A 17,701-nucleotide genomic window follows, 5' to 3' on the forward strand; every position below is an offset into this window, starting at 1 on the left:
ATGTGACACCGTGGCTTGGGGACAAGGGGGAAACATGAAACATTGGAAATCGTAGCAGTGACTGTCAAACATCCATTTGCATTTCATTGCAAAGGCCAGACAAGTGAGCACCATCGCCCCCTACCCACTGTATTCAGGAGGCAGATTGTAGGCTGTGAGGGCCCCTTAAGGTCAGAATGGCCATCATCAAAAAATCTAGAAACAATAAATGCTGGAGAGGGTGTGGAGAAAAGGGAACACTCTTGCACTGTTGGTGGGAATGTAAATTGATACAGCCACTATGGAGAACAGTATGGAGGGTCCTTAAAAAACTACAAATAGAACTACCATACGACCCAGCAATCCCACTACTGGGCATATACCCTGAGAAAACCATAATTCAAAAAGAGTCATGTACCAAAATGTTCATTGCAGCTCTATTTACATTAGTCAGGACATGGAAGCAACCTAAGTGTCCATCAACAGATGAATGGATAAAGAAGATGTGACACATACATACAATGGAATATTATTCAGCCATCAAAAGAAACGAAATTGAGTTATTTGTAGTGAGGTGGATGGACCTAGAGTCTGTCATACAGAGTGAAGTAAGTCAGAAAGAGAAAAACAAATACCGTATGCTAACACATATATATGGAATCTAAGAAAAAAAAAAAAAGGTCATGAAGAACTTAGGGGTAAGACGGGAATAAAGACACAGACCTACTAGAGCATGGACTTGAGGTTATGGGGAGGGGGAAGGGTAAGCTGTGACAAAGTGAGAGAGTGGCATGGACATATATACACTACCAAACGTAAAATAGATAGCTAGTGGGAAGCAGCTGCATAGCACAGGGAGATCAGATAGGTGGGTTGTGACCACCTAGAGGGGTGGGATAGGGAGGGTGGGAGGGAGGGAGACGCAAGAGGGAAGAGATATGGGAACATATGTATATGTATAAATGATTCACTTTGTTATAAAGCAGAAACTAACACACCATTGTAAAGCAATTATACTCCAATAAAGATGTTAAAAAAAAAAAAAAGAGAGAAAAGGAAGCCAGAGAAAAGGCGGAAACCTGATGAACCTGTACCCACGGAAGGTCACGGACAGGGAGATGATAAACTTTTTGTCCCAAACAGTGAGCGCATGCTGGACTCCATCTAAGTTGGGAGATACTATAACTCTGCTCTGCAATGTGATTAGCATCCCGAGAGCCAAGGTGGGCGGATCAAGAGGAGCTAAAGATCACAGGAGACTAGGCAGCAAGTCCAGCCATCCAAGGCTGTGGCATTGGCATTGGCGAGAGACCCCTCCTCCCTCACCTCACTCCCTCAAAAAAAAAAGTGTGGTGGATTATGGTTGGTGTAGCTTACACAAGAGGGAAGGACACACAACATCCTACAGGAAGTCAGGATGATATTGATGGTGGGAGAGGGGTGCAGCACCAGTGTCAGGTTTACAAAGTAGATGTAGCTCTCAGAAGACAAAGTCAAGACAAATGACGTGTGGTTAGAGGAAGGTGGGGGAAAAGACAAAACAGGAAACATAAAGGGAATGAAAACACTGTCTATGGGTTAATTGGAGGGAGGATATAAAGGCAGAAGTGGGACAGGTGATGGGGGAGCAGGCAAGGAACAGTCAGAATAAAGCAGGAGGAACAGGAACGTGCTTTCTGAAAGAGGAAGCCCGCATCATGGGAGCTTTTAAAGTCTACCCATTTTAGCCACAGGTTAGGTCCACATGTTACCAATATGGTTCCCAGTTCCTCTGGAGAGGTTTAAAAAATTGATATAGGGGAAAGACTGTTAGTAGTGGCAAAGGAGAGCTAAGGGTGATTAACAGAGGACTCCCTTGATGGAAGCATCTGTGTTGTACTATTTCCAAGGACGCAGGGACTTGGGGAAGAAAAACTAGATTTGTAGGATCTCTTGACAAGTCTGTTAAAGGGCACATCTGACACTTTTCAAGAAAATAAATAAAAACACTAAAACTTTGCAAATGTTGGACCAAGTTCAATGTTGATGTAAATGATACCAAAGGGTAATGGTGTGGTTTTCACTGGTTGTCTGCTTGCACTTAGCCCTGCAGTATATTGTGGAGGGTGATGTCAGACCATACAGCTTACTACCTGGGTGACCTTAAGCAAGGTCCTCAGTGCCTCTGACTCCTCTTCTGTAAAATGGGAATAATAATAATACTTACATCTTTCAGTCGGTACAGGGGCCAAGTAAGATAAACTATGTAAAGTTTCCAGCATATAATGGGCCCTTGATAAATGCCTCTTTTCTTCTCCCATACTCTGAAGAGTACTTGCAGAGGTGGGACACATGAAAAAGCCAAGAAACAAAGCAAGCAGTAAGCAACAATGTAAGGAAACTGTAAAGAAATGTCTCAAGGAAATGTCATGCTTAGGTTCCAGGTAATGGTATTGTTAACGTGCGGAGAGAAGGAAAAAAAAAGTGGAATCCTTCACAATATGGCGCAAAAGAGTGATGCTGAAGATTTTTTTAAGGCTTTAAATTCGTAATGTGGTTCATCTGCAATGGGAAAACTGCTGGTTAAAGAAAATATGAGTTTTAGGGGATAGACAACAAAGCATGTCCCCAGGCTCAGTATAGAAATGACAGTGACCCAAGACCACCTGAACTGTGAAAGTCCAATTGTCAGAACCGTCCTCTTGGGATATTTTGGTGGAGGACTCGGAAAGGACTGAGATCAAGGGTCCAACTTATAAAGGAATCACTTTATAAGTTTTATGAAACAGCAAAGACAGAAGTGAAAGGGGCACCAGGGATCAATAGGAGTAGAGTTGGGGACTTATGGGAGAATATTTTAGAAATAAGTTAGACAGAGTAAAAGAATTGTCACACAGAGATTAGTGATAAAATTAAGGCCATTTAGTAAAAAAATAAGAAAAAACATTTTATAAGGAAGCACATAGGGACCCAGAAAATGGATAAGGGATATTTTGTGCTCTGAGGTCTCTTTATTTAGCAAGTCTCCAAATGTAATATTTTTAAATTAATAGAGTATGACGGAGAGAGGGAAAAAAGAACAGAAACAGACAGCAGAATGGTCATACAAAGAAGTAGGTATGGCAGTTGGGAAATCATGTCATTCCTAAACGGTGTTTTCAGAGGGTTGGTTTTAGGCAGCTCGATTTACATGTTGCTAAAAGATTTTCCAGTTCACACCATGGAGGCACGAACCACCACCCCTGACCAATGAGGGAGGACACAGAGGGTGGAAATTCAAGCCATTAAGAACCATCAGCCAGGCCTGTGGCATTTCTGGAAACAGACAAGTTGATACTGGGTTAGGCAGTTGGCATTTACTTGTGTCAGTTCTTTCATTAGTACCTTCAAAGGCAAGTTGGGTGCCTGTCATGTCCAGGCACTGTGCTGGGTAATGGGACCACCAGTCCCTGCCCATGGAGCTTTAATTCTGGAGGGGAAACCACCACACAAACAGCTGTGGTTCAAGATGATCACTGTTTAGGTGGGGCACTGGGGAGGTTCAGAGCTGCACCCAGAGGAGCACTTGGAAGTTATCTAGTCCACCAATTCCTCTTACACGTAAAGAAACAGAGGCAGAGAGAAATCAAGTGGCTTGTACAAAGTCATCAGACAGTGGCAGAGCTAGGCGCAGTACGGGCACCTGGAAACGAATCTAAAGCCTCACTCAGTATACTGCCACACAAACCAGTTTTATTTCCGTAAGCAGTTTGGTGGCCTCCACAACAGTGTCCAACTGCATCACTAGAGTGTCATATTTCAAAGTAATATATCAGATATTTTTAGCAAATAGATTCTACAGGTTTCATTATAATGCATCCACCGGCCTTCCCTCTGCCCCATTCTGCACCTTCAATGATCAGGCAAATTCATCCCCCTCCCCCAAAATGGCGATGCACAGCATCTTTGCGTGTTTTAAAACTTTAAATAAATGCTACAATCCTATCTCTAGAATTTTTCCGAATGCCTTTCCTTTATCAGTGCTGCTGACTCTTTAAATCCACCAAGACTGCTCATTCGATTAATGGTTGGTTCTGCTTCGAAGCTTCTATCCCTAAGGGCAGAGATCTGCGTGAAGACTCTGCATGAGAAAGATGCCACCACACTACTTCTGTTGCCCAAGAGTAAACCTTGACCTTGCAGGGACTAATATCCGTCTCATGACCTTTTTTCCATGTGGTGCTTGGTTTCCACTGACTTCCAAAGGAGCAGCAGCAGATGGGCATCTGAAGGCAGAATTAACTCAAGAGTCATTACATGAGGGTGTTCTCAACTGAGTGCCCTAGAGTAAACAGTGATTACATGTTCCTTCAAGATTGCTCTCAGCCTGAGATGGGGAAAGAAGAGAGTCCGGGATGACTGACCACGATACCCTTAATGTGAACATGTGTGCACAAACACACAGGCTGGTCCCAAGTCTGAATCTGGAATTTTCCCCTAAGAACGTGATGTTGGTTCTACAGGTCCCTTGAAATATACAAATTGGGCCCCCTTGGAGACATCAGAAGTCGCTCTTACCTATTCCCATTTTTCTTTCCTTGCTAAGCACTCCCTATATATGCACCATCAAATATATGGAAAATAAGCAATCCCCACTCAGTTACGTTGTACAGGAGGAGGAATTCGTCCTGCGCAGAAAACACACTCTAGTGACTTCACTGCACTCAGGGACACACAAGACAAGCCATCTAAACCGTTTCCAACCTCACACCTGGACTTCAGCAGCCATGTACGCTAGGCCATGGAGAACAGATTTCCATGACAGATGACAGGCTTGGCCAGATCACCCCAAAGCCCAGGCAGGCACTGGGAGAATGCCCACTTGGTTATTGAATATGGAACTGCAGGGAATTGCAGAGGACCAGGTATGTCTTTAAATCACCTCTAGAGTAGCACCATCTGCTGCATTTGTAAGCTACCCAGGGGGGCTTTGGGAGGAATGTAGGGAAACTTTGAAAGTTTCCTGCCTCTTGGCCATTTTGGCACGGGACCCTAGAAAATGATGACAACAGCCAAGATGTCATCATCTTCAACAATGGCTTTCCGAATTTGTTATCTAGCAGGTACTGTTCAAGGGCCTTTACGTGGGTCTCCTTTAATCTTCACAACAACTCCACGAGGGAGGTGCTCTTACCATGCCCATTATACAGATGAGGAAACCGAGCGTGGAGTGGAGAGGGTGGGAAACCTGTCCAAGGTCACAGCTAGTACAAGAGGACATGGGTCTGGCAGCGTGGTTCTAACGCTCGTTTTGTCACCACCCAACCACTGCACGGAGTCACCGTGCAGGAGAATAAGTTAGTCTAAAATAGGTAAGCACGTCCCTTTCTTAAGGAACATTTGCCCTCTGATTCTTATTTTAGCTTCACGCCAATCTCATGAGACACTCAGAGCAGGTTTCAGCCCATTTTGCTGGTGAAGAAATGAACGTAGGGAGAGGTTAAGGACTTGCTGAGGTCACCCTGTTTGGTAACTCTCTTCCCAAATCCCAACTGTGCTCCCACCTAAGGGTTTGAGCAAACCCTGAGGAGCAGCAGGTGCCCTGCCGCTGGGGCTTCTCCAGACACCTAGAGGCCCGGATGCAACTTCTGGGGTGGATTGTGAGGGTGGAGTATTAGGACCACAGAGGTATAAAACCATGGTCGCCACCAACTGAAAACAAAATTAAAAATGCAGAGTTTATACAATATTTGCTTTTGAAAAAGAAGGCCTGACCAACTTTCCACTCATCGCCCAGGTGTACTGACACACAGAGGGAGGTGAGGATAGAGAACAGGCTGAAGAAGATGATAGATAATAGGGACTGACTGAGTTGGTAAAGGCACAGAGCCCCCCAAAGCCAAGTCTGGGCCCAAGGTTTTGCATTAAAGGGACACAGGCGGGGGCTTCCCTGGTGGTGCAGTGGTTAAGAATCTGCCTGTCAATGCAGGGGACACGGGTTCAAGCCCTGGTCCAGGAAGATCCCACATGCCGCGGAGCAAATAAGCCCATGCGCCACAACTACTGAGCCTGCGCTCTAGAGCCCGTGAGCCACAACTACTGAGCCCGTGCACCACAACTACTGAAGCCCGCACGCCTAGAGCCCGTGCTCCGCAACAAGAGAAGCCACCGCTCGCCGCAACTAGAGAAAGCCCGCACACATCAACAAAGACCCAACGCAGCCAAAATAAATAAATAAAATAAATAATAAAAAATAAAAAAATAAAAAAGAAGGGACAAAGGCGGTCTGAGCTGCCGTTATTTGTTATGTCAGGAGTACCATGAACCAGGTCCACCACGAACAGCTCTAAAGTGTAAACTTTTAGAGCTGGAGGGCCTAAGAGATCTCGTCCAATCCCTCATGTTATGATGCAGGGAACTGAGGCCCTGAGAGACTGTGCACCTCAATTATCACTGATCTGGGAGTGAACTGGACTGAACCCGCCTGGCACCTGCCTCTGCCCGGGGTACCCGGCTGGCCCTCCATCCACTAGAGCCACAGATAGAAGCAGCCCTCAACAGTGGGCTTCCCTCCAGTTGACTTCGGTCTTTAATTTTTTTTTTTTTTTTGGCCGCACCTCGCGGTTTGTAGGATCTTAGTTCCCCAACCAAGGATCGAACCTGGGTGCCTGGCTGTAGAAGCGTGGAGTCCTAACCACTGGACCGCCAGGGAATTCCCAGTTTTTAACTTTTTATTTCAGAATAATTCTAACGTCACAGGGAGTCGAAAAGAAAATGGCCAGGGAGATTCTGTGCACAATTCATCCTGCCCCTCCAGCTGATTCGTACCCACACAGAGTTCTAATATAACTGCAGATACACATGGGGTGATAGGTCTCTTCCTAAGACTGATTTAGGCTCAAACAATCCATAACATTGCTTTCTCAGATCTTATCCTACCCTCCTCACTGCTGTGAGCCCTAACACACACACACACACACACACACACACACACACACACACACAGTCTAATCAGCAATAATTTCACTCCTGAATATTGCTAGAAAGATCACTAACCAAGCTAATCAATTGTCTCAGCCAGCGACCAGTCCCCAAGAGATGCCTAGATTTTTCACTGCTCTCATTTAACCCTCTGCAGCCTGAGCTTTTCTCCCCTGACTTCCCAAAGAGCAGAAATGCTGTTCTGGGAAGAATCCAGTGCCTAAGATGATGTTCCCAAGTTGCCACCTTTCAAAAGCCTTGTCTGTGCTAATGGAAGCAGACACTCTGGAGCACTTCAGAAGGAGGGTCTCCCTCTCATGTGCACCAACCGGGACCAGCGTGATTAAAGCAAAGGAGGAGGATGCGGACCCCACAGTGAGAACAGCCAGAGGAAGCAGGTACAGCCCGGAAAGGGGAGAGGGGAGGGCGTGACAGATGAGGGAAAGCATCACAGGAGAGGTACCAGTTTAGCAATTAAATTTGACATCAACTTAGACAAAGCTTCCTTACTGAACAGGATAAAATTCCAGGGAAGTTTTGACCACATGTGCATAAAGGACACACCTCATTCTTTTTTTTTTCCTGGATGGAGGAATGTGAAGACAGGAGGGACAGAGAAGGGTAGGGGCAAAGACCATGGTCCACGGGTCACGAGCTGATGTAGTTAAGGCAGCTGGACATTCATAACTTCAAGTCACTGCCCCCTCCCTACAATTAACGGGTTGGGAGTGCCCCCTTGAGAGGAGAGACTCCATGCAATTCACTTCGCGTGCAGTTATTGAACACGTACCGTATGCCAGGCATTGCACTTGGCACTGGGGCATCCAAAGCTGAATAGCAAGGAGGCAAAAGGGAGGCTGTGACAATTCAAGTGTTTAGTAGTGTCATCTCCAGCTCTAGGAGGGAGAGCAGAGAGGAGGCGGGGAGAGGAACATGGGGCGTTTTGTAAGTTTGGGTGGCGCTGCATACATACGCCGATCCCCTGATCAGTGGGGGAAGAAAAGGAGGAGGGTTCACTGCCTTGCTGCATAGACTCTCTACAAAGACACACAGGGAGGGTCAAGGACATCGGCACTGCGGGCAGCCCAGGAGAGCACGCCTCTGGCAGGAACTCTGGTGACACCCACATGGCTCTTGGATTCATTGGTCAAGTGACCCTGTTGAGAGAGAGGACTAGCTGGCACCTGCTGCCTTGAAAACACAGCCCAGTGGGCCTCACAGCCAGGACTGGCCTGGCCTACTGTGAGGGTAGAGCCTGAACTGCCATCTGAGAATGTAGGGCAGAGAGGGGTGCAGGATGACTCAGAGACCCAAGAACAAAGCTGTTCGTTGGAATGTGAGTGAGGCCAAGAGAGTTCACCAAACTCTGTTTCTGCAGAGCAGAAAAGAGTCAAGCCTTCTTCCCCTGACTTAGGATTGCTGCCTGAAGCCCGGCTCACATCCTCTGTTCTCCCAGAGTGGTTTAAAGCCCCAAGTTCCTTTTAGGTTGGGAGGAGGATGCTCCCAGTATGCCTTGAACTCTGATTTCCATTTGGAATCGCCCATTGGAGGACGAAGCTGGAAGTCTTGCTGACACAGGACTCTGCTCACCCAAATTCAGGGAAAATAGCCTGTTATGTACTGAATGTTTGTGTCCCCACCCAAATTCATGTGTTGCAGCCCTAATCCCCCATGTGATGGTATTTGGAGGTGGGGTCTTTGGGAGGTAATTAGGTTTAGATGAGGTCATGAGGGTGGAGCCCCCATGATGGGATTAATGTCCTTTTAAGAAGAGGAAGAAACCAGAGCTCTCACTCTCTCCTCCATGTGAGGACACAAGGAGAAGATGGCCTACAAAGAGTAGGATCCTCACTGGAACCCGACCACGCTGGTACCCTGATCTTGGACCAGCCTCCAGAACTGTGAGAAAATTAATTTCTGTTGCTTAAGCCACCAGTCTGTGGGAATTTGTCATGGCAGTCCAAGCTGACTAGGATATAGCCCCTTAGTGGGAGGCATAGGGACCTGTTTTTAGTGGTGTGACATGATGTGTGCAGAAGCGACTGCTCTGTGCTGAGCAAATAAAAGGGCTAAGACTTATTAATAGGGCAAAGGGCTAACGCTTCACATGCATTTCATCTCCCCGACAACCCTATGAGGTAGGTTCTATATATACCCCCATTTAACAGATGAGAAAATCGAGACCTTAAGAGATTAAGAGCTCAAGTCTCACAGCTGAGAAAAGGTGATGCTGGAACTTGAACTCTGGCTGTCTAACTCAGAGTGTACGCTCTTAACCACAGCTCCGTGCCGTCCGCAGGAGGCACTTGTCAGGGCAGGAGGACAGGAATGTGCAACGATGAGCTAGGCTTACAAAGGGGAATGTCACGTAGCCCCTGCAGTTGGGGGTTCCTGGTACAGTGAGGGAGACCCATGGGAGCAATCGCCCCATAGGGGTGAATGAGACGATGGAGGGACATCACCTGGGGCCCCAAGAAGAGGAAGATGCCAACCAGGTAAGGAAGGCAGAAAAGCTGGTGTAGACAAGTTACAAACGCCACCCTGACTCGAGAAAGGGCAAATGCAAGAGGCCTCACGGCCACTGAGCATGAAGCACTAAGAGAAAGAACAGTGCCCAGGTTGGAGGGGAACAAAAGGCCAGAGGACCCTGTGGACAGAAAGGTGGCTTCCAGAGCCTCTGCTGACTGACCTTGTGGCGCAGGAAAAAAGACCCAAGCGAAAGGACTAGAAACTGCTCACTTGGCTGGTGGAGAAAAAAGGCCAAGTGTGCACAGAGCAGTCAGAATCCTCCTGTATAAGGGATTCCTGCCCTTTTTCCTGAAGCTGGGGAAGGAAACTGCACTCTGGGGGAGCCAGGGCACGTTTTGGCAGCCATATGGCTCTGACTTTCCCCTCTCCTCTATCGTACGCTTGTGCAGAACTTAAGACTCCTGACCTCAGCTTGGCCTTGACTTTGCTTGACCTTGGTCAAGTTGCTCCATGCCTTCTCTGGCTGGAGATGGGTGTTCTCCACCTGCTTTCTCCTGGGCACAGCCATCCAGATGGGCTTTGAGGTCCTGGTGTGCAGAGAGCGAAGCCAAGGGACCGAGGGACCCAGACCGATGACATAGCAAAGGGGGAGCTTGTGGGGATGTGAATTTGCTCTGGAAGGGGAAGCCAGCCCTCAGCATTTCAGAGGCAAGACGGAAGTGGGGGAGACTTCTGCCTGCCAGCTTCACCAGGCAGCTGGGGGAACTCTCCCGCTGCTGGTAAATTGAGCCATTCTCCTGTCTCCACGAGCTCACCTCCGGACTGGAGGAGAATTGATTGGGGGAGTTGAAGGCACACAGGCCCTCCAGGCCCTTGGTGAACCCAGGATCCGTGTCTCTTATGGGGGACTTTTTTTCGGCGCTTCTGTCACAGTTTCCATCTTCAGTTGTGAAATGATTCCCCTTTCTCCCCTCCACCTTCCACTTTGCCCAAGTTGTACAGCAGCCTGAAAGTGCTGATGGCTTAACCGGTTTAATTTTTTCCCCCAGCAGCCCTGAGGGGTTTTAACTCTTTCCTCCTGCAGAAACCCTGCTTTTGGAGTTGAATGTTTAAACTCTCACTGGGAGACTCATAAATATTCGGAGTCACTCTCTCCCTCTCTGTTTGATTAGGAAATGAGCCTTTAACTCAATGTAATCCCCAAGCCATTAACAAAAAAGCCCTCAACAGCTCCACTATTAGAATTTCACTCTTAGCCCGCTGAGGATTGAATTAGATTAACATAACTACCCACAATCTGAGTTTATTTTCTATGCCAGATAGAAATGTGTTTTTCAGGAAGGCGAGAAGGGGGAGGAAAGGAAGGGGGCGGGGGAGAGAGCGACAGCGCGCAGGAAGATAATGAAATGTAAAAGTAGAGATAAGAAAAAGATGGACAGATACACTGTAGAGGTGAAGTGATGGGGAGAAAGAGTTGTACGTGGTCTGTGGCTGAAAAATCCTGCCAGCTGCCATTTTTTTATTTGTGGGATATTTGGAGAGACCTCAGCTCTGGAAGATTGTTTGAATGAGGGGAGCACGTTCCAGGTATTTGCGATTCCTTCTTCCTCGAGATTGATGGTCCTGTACCTGAGCCTGCTGCCTCCAGAGCACCTGCTCATTGGCCCCACTGCCCCCAATTTGGGAGGAGGTCAGGGCTGGGTTTCCACAAGCTCAAGGGAGGAGGGGGAACACATAAAACGACAGCATGTACACAGGCAACTGCAACTTTACGTCAAAGAAATAAACAAAGATGAGGATGGAATGGGTGAGATTTTACAGACCTGAAGTCACAGACAGCCCTGTGACCAATTGCATGTAAGCAATCAGTTTGGGAAAAAAATGAGATTGACGACAGCTTGGTCCACATAAAATGAATCGTTATTGAAGCAGAAACTAAGTAATCAGAGGCTGCCTTATGCAAATACATTGAAGTTTCCCCCAACTGCATCGCTATAAATAAGCCCAAAGGGGAAAAGCCACATCCTGAACTGGAGGATGAAAGCCAGGCCTTCCATTACACTGCCAAACAAGCCCCCATCCCACCTAAAAGCAGCCACAGGTTGCCAAAGGAAGGAGCAGTTCTTGTCTAAATGTGCCAACAAATATTCTTCCCTCTCAACTGTTAACGCTAATGAGAACATAGGACTTGCTCAGAAATTCGGGACTCTCTCCCAGTGCATTTAATCGCCGGCCAGCAGGCTCCAGGGTGCATGTTGTGAAGGGGAGGGAACAATTTGCTCTTGTATGAAAAGGTTTTAAAAATGTCACACTTTTCCTAAAAAGCCATTGAGATCAGAAAGTCCTAACAGTTCAATTTTGCCAACAGCTGACTGCTGAGATTTCTGAATGTAAGGTCTCAATCGTTTGATTCACTTGAGCTTTAATTAATGATCACTCACCAAATCCCACTTCAGTATTATTGTGGGAAACCTTTACAGGATATGTTTATTAAAGCAGAGTCCTTGGAATAGAGAAAATAATGCTATGTATATAATATGCTCAATTCCTGTTTTTTTTTTTTTTCCTCTCAATTTCTGGGACTTTATTTTCCCTACTAGGTTTGAAATAGTGACATTTCCCCCGATTTTACACCAAACTCCTTATTCTAATTTCTCTACCAATGAATATAGTGAACATGTGAAGTGTACTTTCTAATCTCTTATTCCTTCCTGATCCCCATTCTGTCCTCCAAAATAATGAATGACTGGATTAAAGGCATTAATAACCTGAAGTAAATCTGGTAAAAATAAAGAACCAAGAGAAGGAAAGCAAAAGTTTCATAAAGGTCAAAATAAAAATGAGACCAAATTGCCTCTCTAAATATATGTGTGTGTCCATATTATTTAACTTTCATCGTTAGATTTGCTGCTAAAACAATTTTGTTTTTAATCAAAAGCAATCCAGACATATCTGCTTTGTTTAATGCTTTTAAATTGTTGGGAAGATTGATTTGTTAGGATACTGTTTTCCCAAACAAGTCAAGAAGTAGTGCTTAGCAATATAGTATATGGTAAGCATTGTTTTAGTAAATAGAAACTCAGGGATTATTCGACTCGTAAAAACAGATGCATTTTAAAAGTTGTATATCATATACCTTAAACATCATCACATTCTTTTTCAAAATTTAGTAAATTAAATTTTACTAAATTTATTATTTAGTAAATAGTACTACTATTTCTTCGTAAATAATATATAGCAAATCTCCCCAAGTGTAGCATTTTTAGTTAACACTGTGCATTTTCCAGAAACTAAAGTCCCAAATGTTCCACAGGAAGCTGGTGGCATGTTAGCTGTGTGGACCAGTGGACAACACCTGGGGACAGCCATCTCTGGGAGCCACCAGTGTGCTCACAGAGCCTGTGCTCTGAGTGTCTGAAACAAGCCTGGCTTTGACAAGGATCGTGATACTAAGTTTCTTCCTTCGGGAAGCATGCAGAGCAAGGGCTCCGTGGCACTCCACACCTGGCTTCTGTCCTTTCAGACGTTCTTCCTCCCCACCCGCCCCCCCACCCAAGTTCCCCTTTCAGGATGAAGAAAACACACCAAATCAGTGAGCCAGCGAAAGCCCGGAAGGCCAGACAAATTGTCAGCTCTCATTCCTACTTCTCAAAGCAAACTTGCCCTGTGCAGCAAGAAAAAAAAAAAAAAAAAAAAAAAAAAGTCATTTTCCTTTAAGGCGCTATAGAAAAGCTGGCCATTGGGACTGTCAAGACTCCCCCTGAACCTGGAAGCTCTCGGGCTCAGCCCGAACCTGCTGGCAGCCCTCCATCATCACCTGTCCTGTGTGAAATGGGTCTTCCCTCTGGAACCTTCCCAGCTCACCCAGTGCTGGAGCTGCCAGCAAATAAAAGTTTTCAGGCTGGGAGACGTAACCACCCCACTGAGTCGCATGTAAACTTTCCCTTGCCCTTTTGATTTACTAACTTTTTCCCAGTGAAAACACGTAAAAATAAAAGAGAACGTACTGATTCCAAATGAGTTTGTATAACTGTCCCACCAGCCATTCCTGGTCCCTCTGACCTTCCCAGGACAGTCTGTGACAGGCAACATTTTCCTCTGGGCCACCCAGAGATGCTCAATGGTGCCGAAACCCAGGATGAAAGAGCAGGCATGCGGAGATATTTTTATCCATTAAAAAGAGAGAGGGAGAGAGAAGGAGAGAAGGGGGGGTGTGTGGGAAAAAGGACAGGAAGGTCCAGGGCAGAGTCTGGGGCAGAGGGGAGGGAGAAGTCCGGTACTTACATGCTTGGGGCTGGGGAGGGGACAGGGCTGGCAGGGAAGGGTCTCCCCCTCAGCTGTTTCCAGTCGCTGATGGCTTGTCGCTCAGCTCCTCCGGCACCAGCTGACAGTCCCCTGTCTGTGTCTCTTTGTGACTAAGGACACAGTACTCCCAACCTATAAATAGATCCCGACTCCGTGATTGATATAACAGGCAGCTGACAAAAAAAAAAAAAAAAAAAAAAATCCCACAACCATAACCAGGTCTTAAACAAAACACCAAAAGGCTCTAGACTTTCAACTCCACAGAGCTCCACGCAGACTACACAGATGGGCACTGGAAAGGGCGGGGGGGAAGAAAAATATACAATAAAGGGCAGGAGGAGACGGTGGGGCGGGGAGGACAAAAAAAGAGAGAAAGTGTGGAAGACAGTTACTTCTCTGGTGGTGGAGCAGTCACTTGGTGTCACCGGAGAGCCAAGGAGTGATGGTCGGCAGAGACAGCAAGGGGGGAACAGGCAGGAGGTCCTGACCCCGTGAAGGAGAGGCCCCGCCCCACATCCCTGAGCCCCTGGCCCGGTCAGGGCTGGAGTCAAAGTCCTGACTTGGGAGCATTCGTCAGCACAAGTGCTTTCCACGAAAGTTTCCATGCCTCCTGCCAGATCAGGAGGAAGGGAGGGAACAGACAGAGCTTTCCTAGCCCAGAGGCCAGGCAGGCTTCTTGGGGGACACGCAGGAGGCTCCTGGAGCCGGGAAGGGTGGGGGGAGGATTTGCAGGTGAGGGGTTGGGACAGGCGTCACCTGTGCCTGGTGAGGCAGGGCCCAGTGGGCCCACTCGCAGCACGTAATGGGTTTTTAAAAGGACAGGGGGTGACATTCCAGATAGAAGAATTGCCCAAGGTTGAAAGGCCATGGGGGCATTGCTGTCTCTGCTTCTTCTAGAAAGATTTCCTAGGAGACTGAATTGTCCGAAAAAGTTTCTTCTTGGGGAAATGAGCCCCAGTCTTTGGGATACTGAGGAGTCTCTAAGAAACACTGGTTGCCCCAGTTTCTGCCAAGGTGGGGCAGCCTCCCCAGGGTGGTCCAGCCCATCTCTGAAAGCTGAGCCACGGGGCAAAGTTTCCAGAAAGCAGGAGAGTTGTGGAGAAACGACAGAAGTGTGAACTGTCCAACAAGTAACCAGGTGGGCTCTTGATCACCCCGGGGACTCCCATCCTGCCATCTGGAGACCACGTGCTTTGACCACACAAGGGTCCTCTACCTTTGATGATCTGGTTACCTGTACGCACTGATTTAGGTGGAATTTCAGGTGAGGCTACCCCCTTCAAGAAGAGTGATGGATAGGCCCAGCCCCTTGCTGGTGGTAAGGGACAGGTACTTTATCATCCTTAGAACTTCCCCATCTCCAAATTTAAAAAAAATGAAGTGGAATTTCCTCTTCACGTTAGATCTAATTCTTTACTCTCCAGGTTAACAGAAACTCTGAGGCTAAGGGTACCCAGGCTGTTGAAGTCAAAGCCCATTTAATATGCAGGACCTCAAACATTTCCACAAATAACCTGCCATTGGAATATAAGCTCTCAGAGGGGAAAGACATGTGTTCGTCTTATTCACCATTGCATCTCCAGTGCTACCATGATACCTGACACATAGGAAGACTTTCCTGGGTGTGGACTGACTGACTAACTGATTGAATGAATGAATGAACGAATGAGTGAATGAGTGATGCCTAAGATACCCACCATTTGAGTTACGCGTTTGGACTAAGACATTCTCTCTAGAAGAATGTCTGTATTATGAGAGAGCCCCTAGGAAGGCAGAGAGTTAGGAGTAGGACTTTAGGCAGATACTGTCTGACTGACACACCATTTATTCATAGTTTCATCTGAGAACTTCTGTGCTCTGGGTTCCTGGCCAGTGTGGCCACCAAGCACTTCCCTCTAATCAGGCCTGAGCACTCACGGGCTTCTCCGGGGGGCGTAGTTGCTAGGAAGTCCGATGACCCCGCTGAGAGGCAGGGTTGTGGACCAATTCCCATGCTGATGACTGGGGCTATTGGCCACTTGGACCCACATTCACTGCCAGGCTCCTTCTCAGGGGAAAACTTTTGTCTTCCGATGCAGACCGAAGACTTATCTGCTTTCTATTCAAATTTTTCAGCTGCGCCCATTCGGACTCTTGCTGACCCTTCCCTGACTTCTGGCAGAAATCATGCGTGAGTCTTTCTCCGTGGCTGCAGCCTCTCCCAGAGCCTCCCCGGCCTCCAGCACCACGCCTTGTCTGTAGCAGGCGCTCAGTGAATGCACTGAACCAAGCCACGCCTCCTAAAAGGCATCCTCCTTAGAAAGCTCCTGTGGGACTTGGGTTTTGGCTTTTTACCTCCAGGCTGATCTCTGAATTATTCCCAGGGATTCAGCTCTCCCAGCTGAACGAAGCAAGCCTTGGTGTCTGCTCCCGCTAAGCGGCCCTGGGCGGGTGGGGGGTGGGGCATCTGATAACCATCCGGCATCCCTCTGATCACGCAGGGCTCCCTTGAAATGCTGGTCATCGTCATGGGAGACCATAGGCCTTTGCCTTCAGGAGGCTCTAAAGCTTCTCTAGCTTCCAGAGCCAGGCGCCCTGGGCAGATGCACATGCAGACACACCCCCAGCAGTTAAAACACGGACTCTGGATCGGGGCTCCCAGGGTTGGAATCTTGCCTCTTCCACTTAGTATTGGGAAACTGGTGAAATCCTGTAAGTTCTCTGTGCTTCAGTTTCCCATCTGTAATGTGGAAATTCTAAGTGTCTACTTCTTCAGATTGTCACTTGGACAAAATGACTCAATGCAAGGAGATGCCTAGAACAGTGACTGGCACGTGAGAATCCTCCATACATGTTTCAGGGAGCGTTACCAGCCCCCACGCACACCTCTGCCTACCTTTGCCACATTACTCAGCGTGCTCTGGCTCTTCTCCCACAGCTAGAGGCGGTAGCAGTGGCAGGGCAAGCGCCTGACCACAAGAAGGGCTCTGCCTGCAGAGCCTGGCCAGAGGTCAGAGGTCAGGAAGAGAAAACTGTGTGGGGACTTGGGGGCTTTAGTGTGTGAGCTTATGGGCGGGTGAGGCGAAGAACAGGAGCGCCCAGAGGACCCTGACCCCCTTACCACCCAAAGGGCCAGGTTCATAACCTGCTCGCCCCTCCGTCCACCACCCCCTCCCTTTTCCCAAGAGATTCTCTGCCCACCTTGAGTATTCTGAGCGTTCTGGTATCTCAGGATCCCGGAAGACTTGAGGATCCCACCTCCAGCTACTATCCAGCAGCTGACCAGAGCATGGCTTTGAAAACAGTGACCAAAGTATCACTGAAACCCCAATTACTGAACCTATTATTCCCTGAGATTATGAGCTCTCCTTCCTCCTTCAAAGGTGATTTCAACTCTGGGACTTCTTGAGTTTTCTGTACTAACCTTTCTTTTTTTAGCATGCAATATATACTTTGTCTTAATATTTAAAATTCACATGACGCAAAATTTATTGTTTTACCCATTTTACAGTGCACAGTTCAGTGGCATTTAATATATTCACAATGTTGTGCAACCATCCCCACTATCTGGATCCAGAACATTTTCATCACCCCCAAAGGAGACACTGTACCCTTTTGTAGCAGCCACTTCCTATTTCTCCCTCCCCCCACCCCCTGGCAACCACGAATCTGCTTTCTGTCTGAATGGATTTGTCTACTGTGGACAAATCCTGTAAATGAACTCACGTAATGTGTGGCCTCCTCCTAACCTCTTGCGCCCACATGTCTGTCCTATAGAAACAGGAGCCTGACCCTTTTGCAGCACCTCTTGTTTCATGTGGTCCACCGGCCTCCACCTGTGGGCCTCCACCCTGGTCTTGGCCCTTGTGTCTTCGGGTGAGCCTCCTGGCCTAAAGATTTGACAGTTCTCTGTGAGCACCCACGATGTGCCAGCTCCCTCACATGGGTTCCCCAGTGATATCCTCACACAAACCTAAGGGGAGAATTATTATTTCCCTGTGTTCGTTTCCTAGGGCTGCCATAACAAAGT

The 17,701-nt window shown here is 47.5% G+C and overlaps 1 protein-coding gene and 1 long non-coding RNA gene across 7 annotated transcripts in view; one reads left to right on the top strand and one right to left on the bottom strand.

Annotated features, from left to right (window-relative positions):
* ESRRB (estrogen related receptor beta) overlaps window positions 1-14,456 on the bottom strand; it is a 174,359-nt gene extending 159,903 nt beyond the window's left edge. For 3 of the 6 annotated variants that reach the window (XM_082387561.1, XM_082387566.1, XM_082387560.1), the window contains exon 1: window positions 13,672-14,456. Coding sequence is in view for 1 of the 6 variants with exons in the window: in XM_082387564.1 (XP_082243690.1) it covers window positions 13,672-13,673 (2 nt within the window). In the remaining 5 variants the exon portion in view is untranslated. Of the gene's footprint in view, window positions 1-13,394; window positions 13,417-13,671 lie in introns of those variants that run through there. The other 3 variants (XM_082387562.1, XM_082387564.1, XM_082387565.1) reach the window with 3 other exon arrangements.
* LOC309626636 overlaps window positions 1-17,701 on the top strand; it is a 1,318,538-nt gene that overhangs the window by 468,334 nt on the left and 832,503 nt on the right. The window lies entirely within an intron of this gene.

The sequence above is a fragment of the Balaenoptera borealis genome, assembly GCF_965194805.1.
Source record: "Balaenoptera borealis genome assembly, chromosome: 3".
NCBI lineage: Eukaryota > Metazoa > Chordata > Mammalia > Artiodactyla > Balaenopteridae > Balaenoptera > Balaenoptera borealis.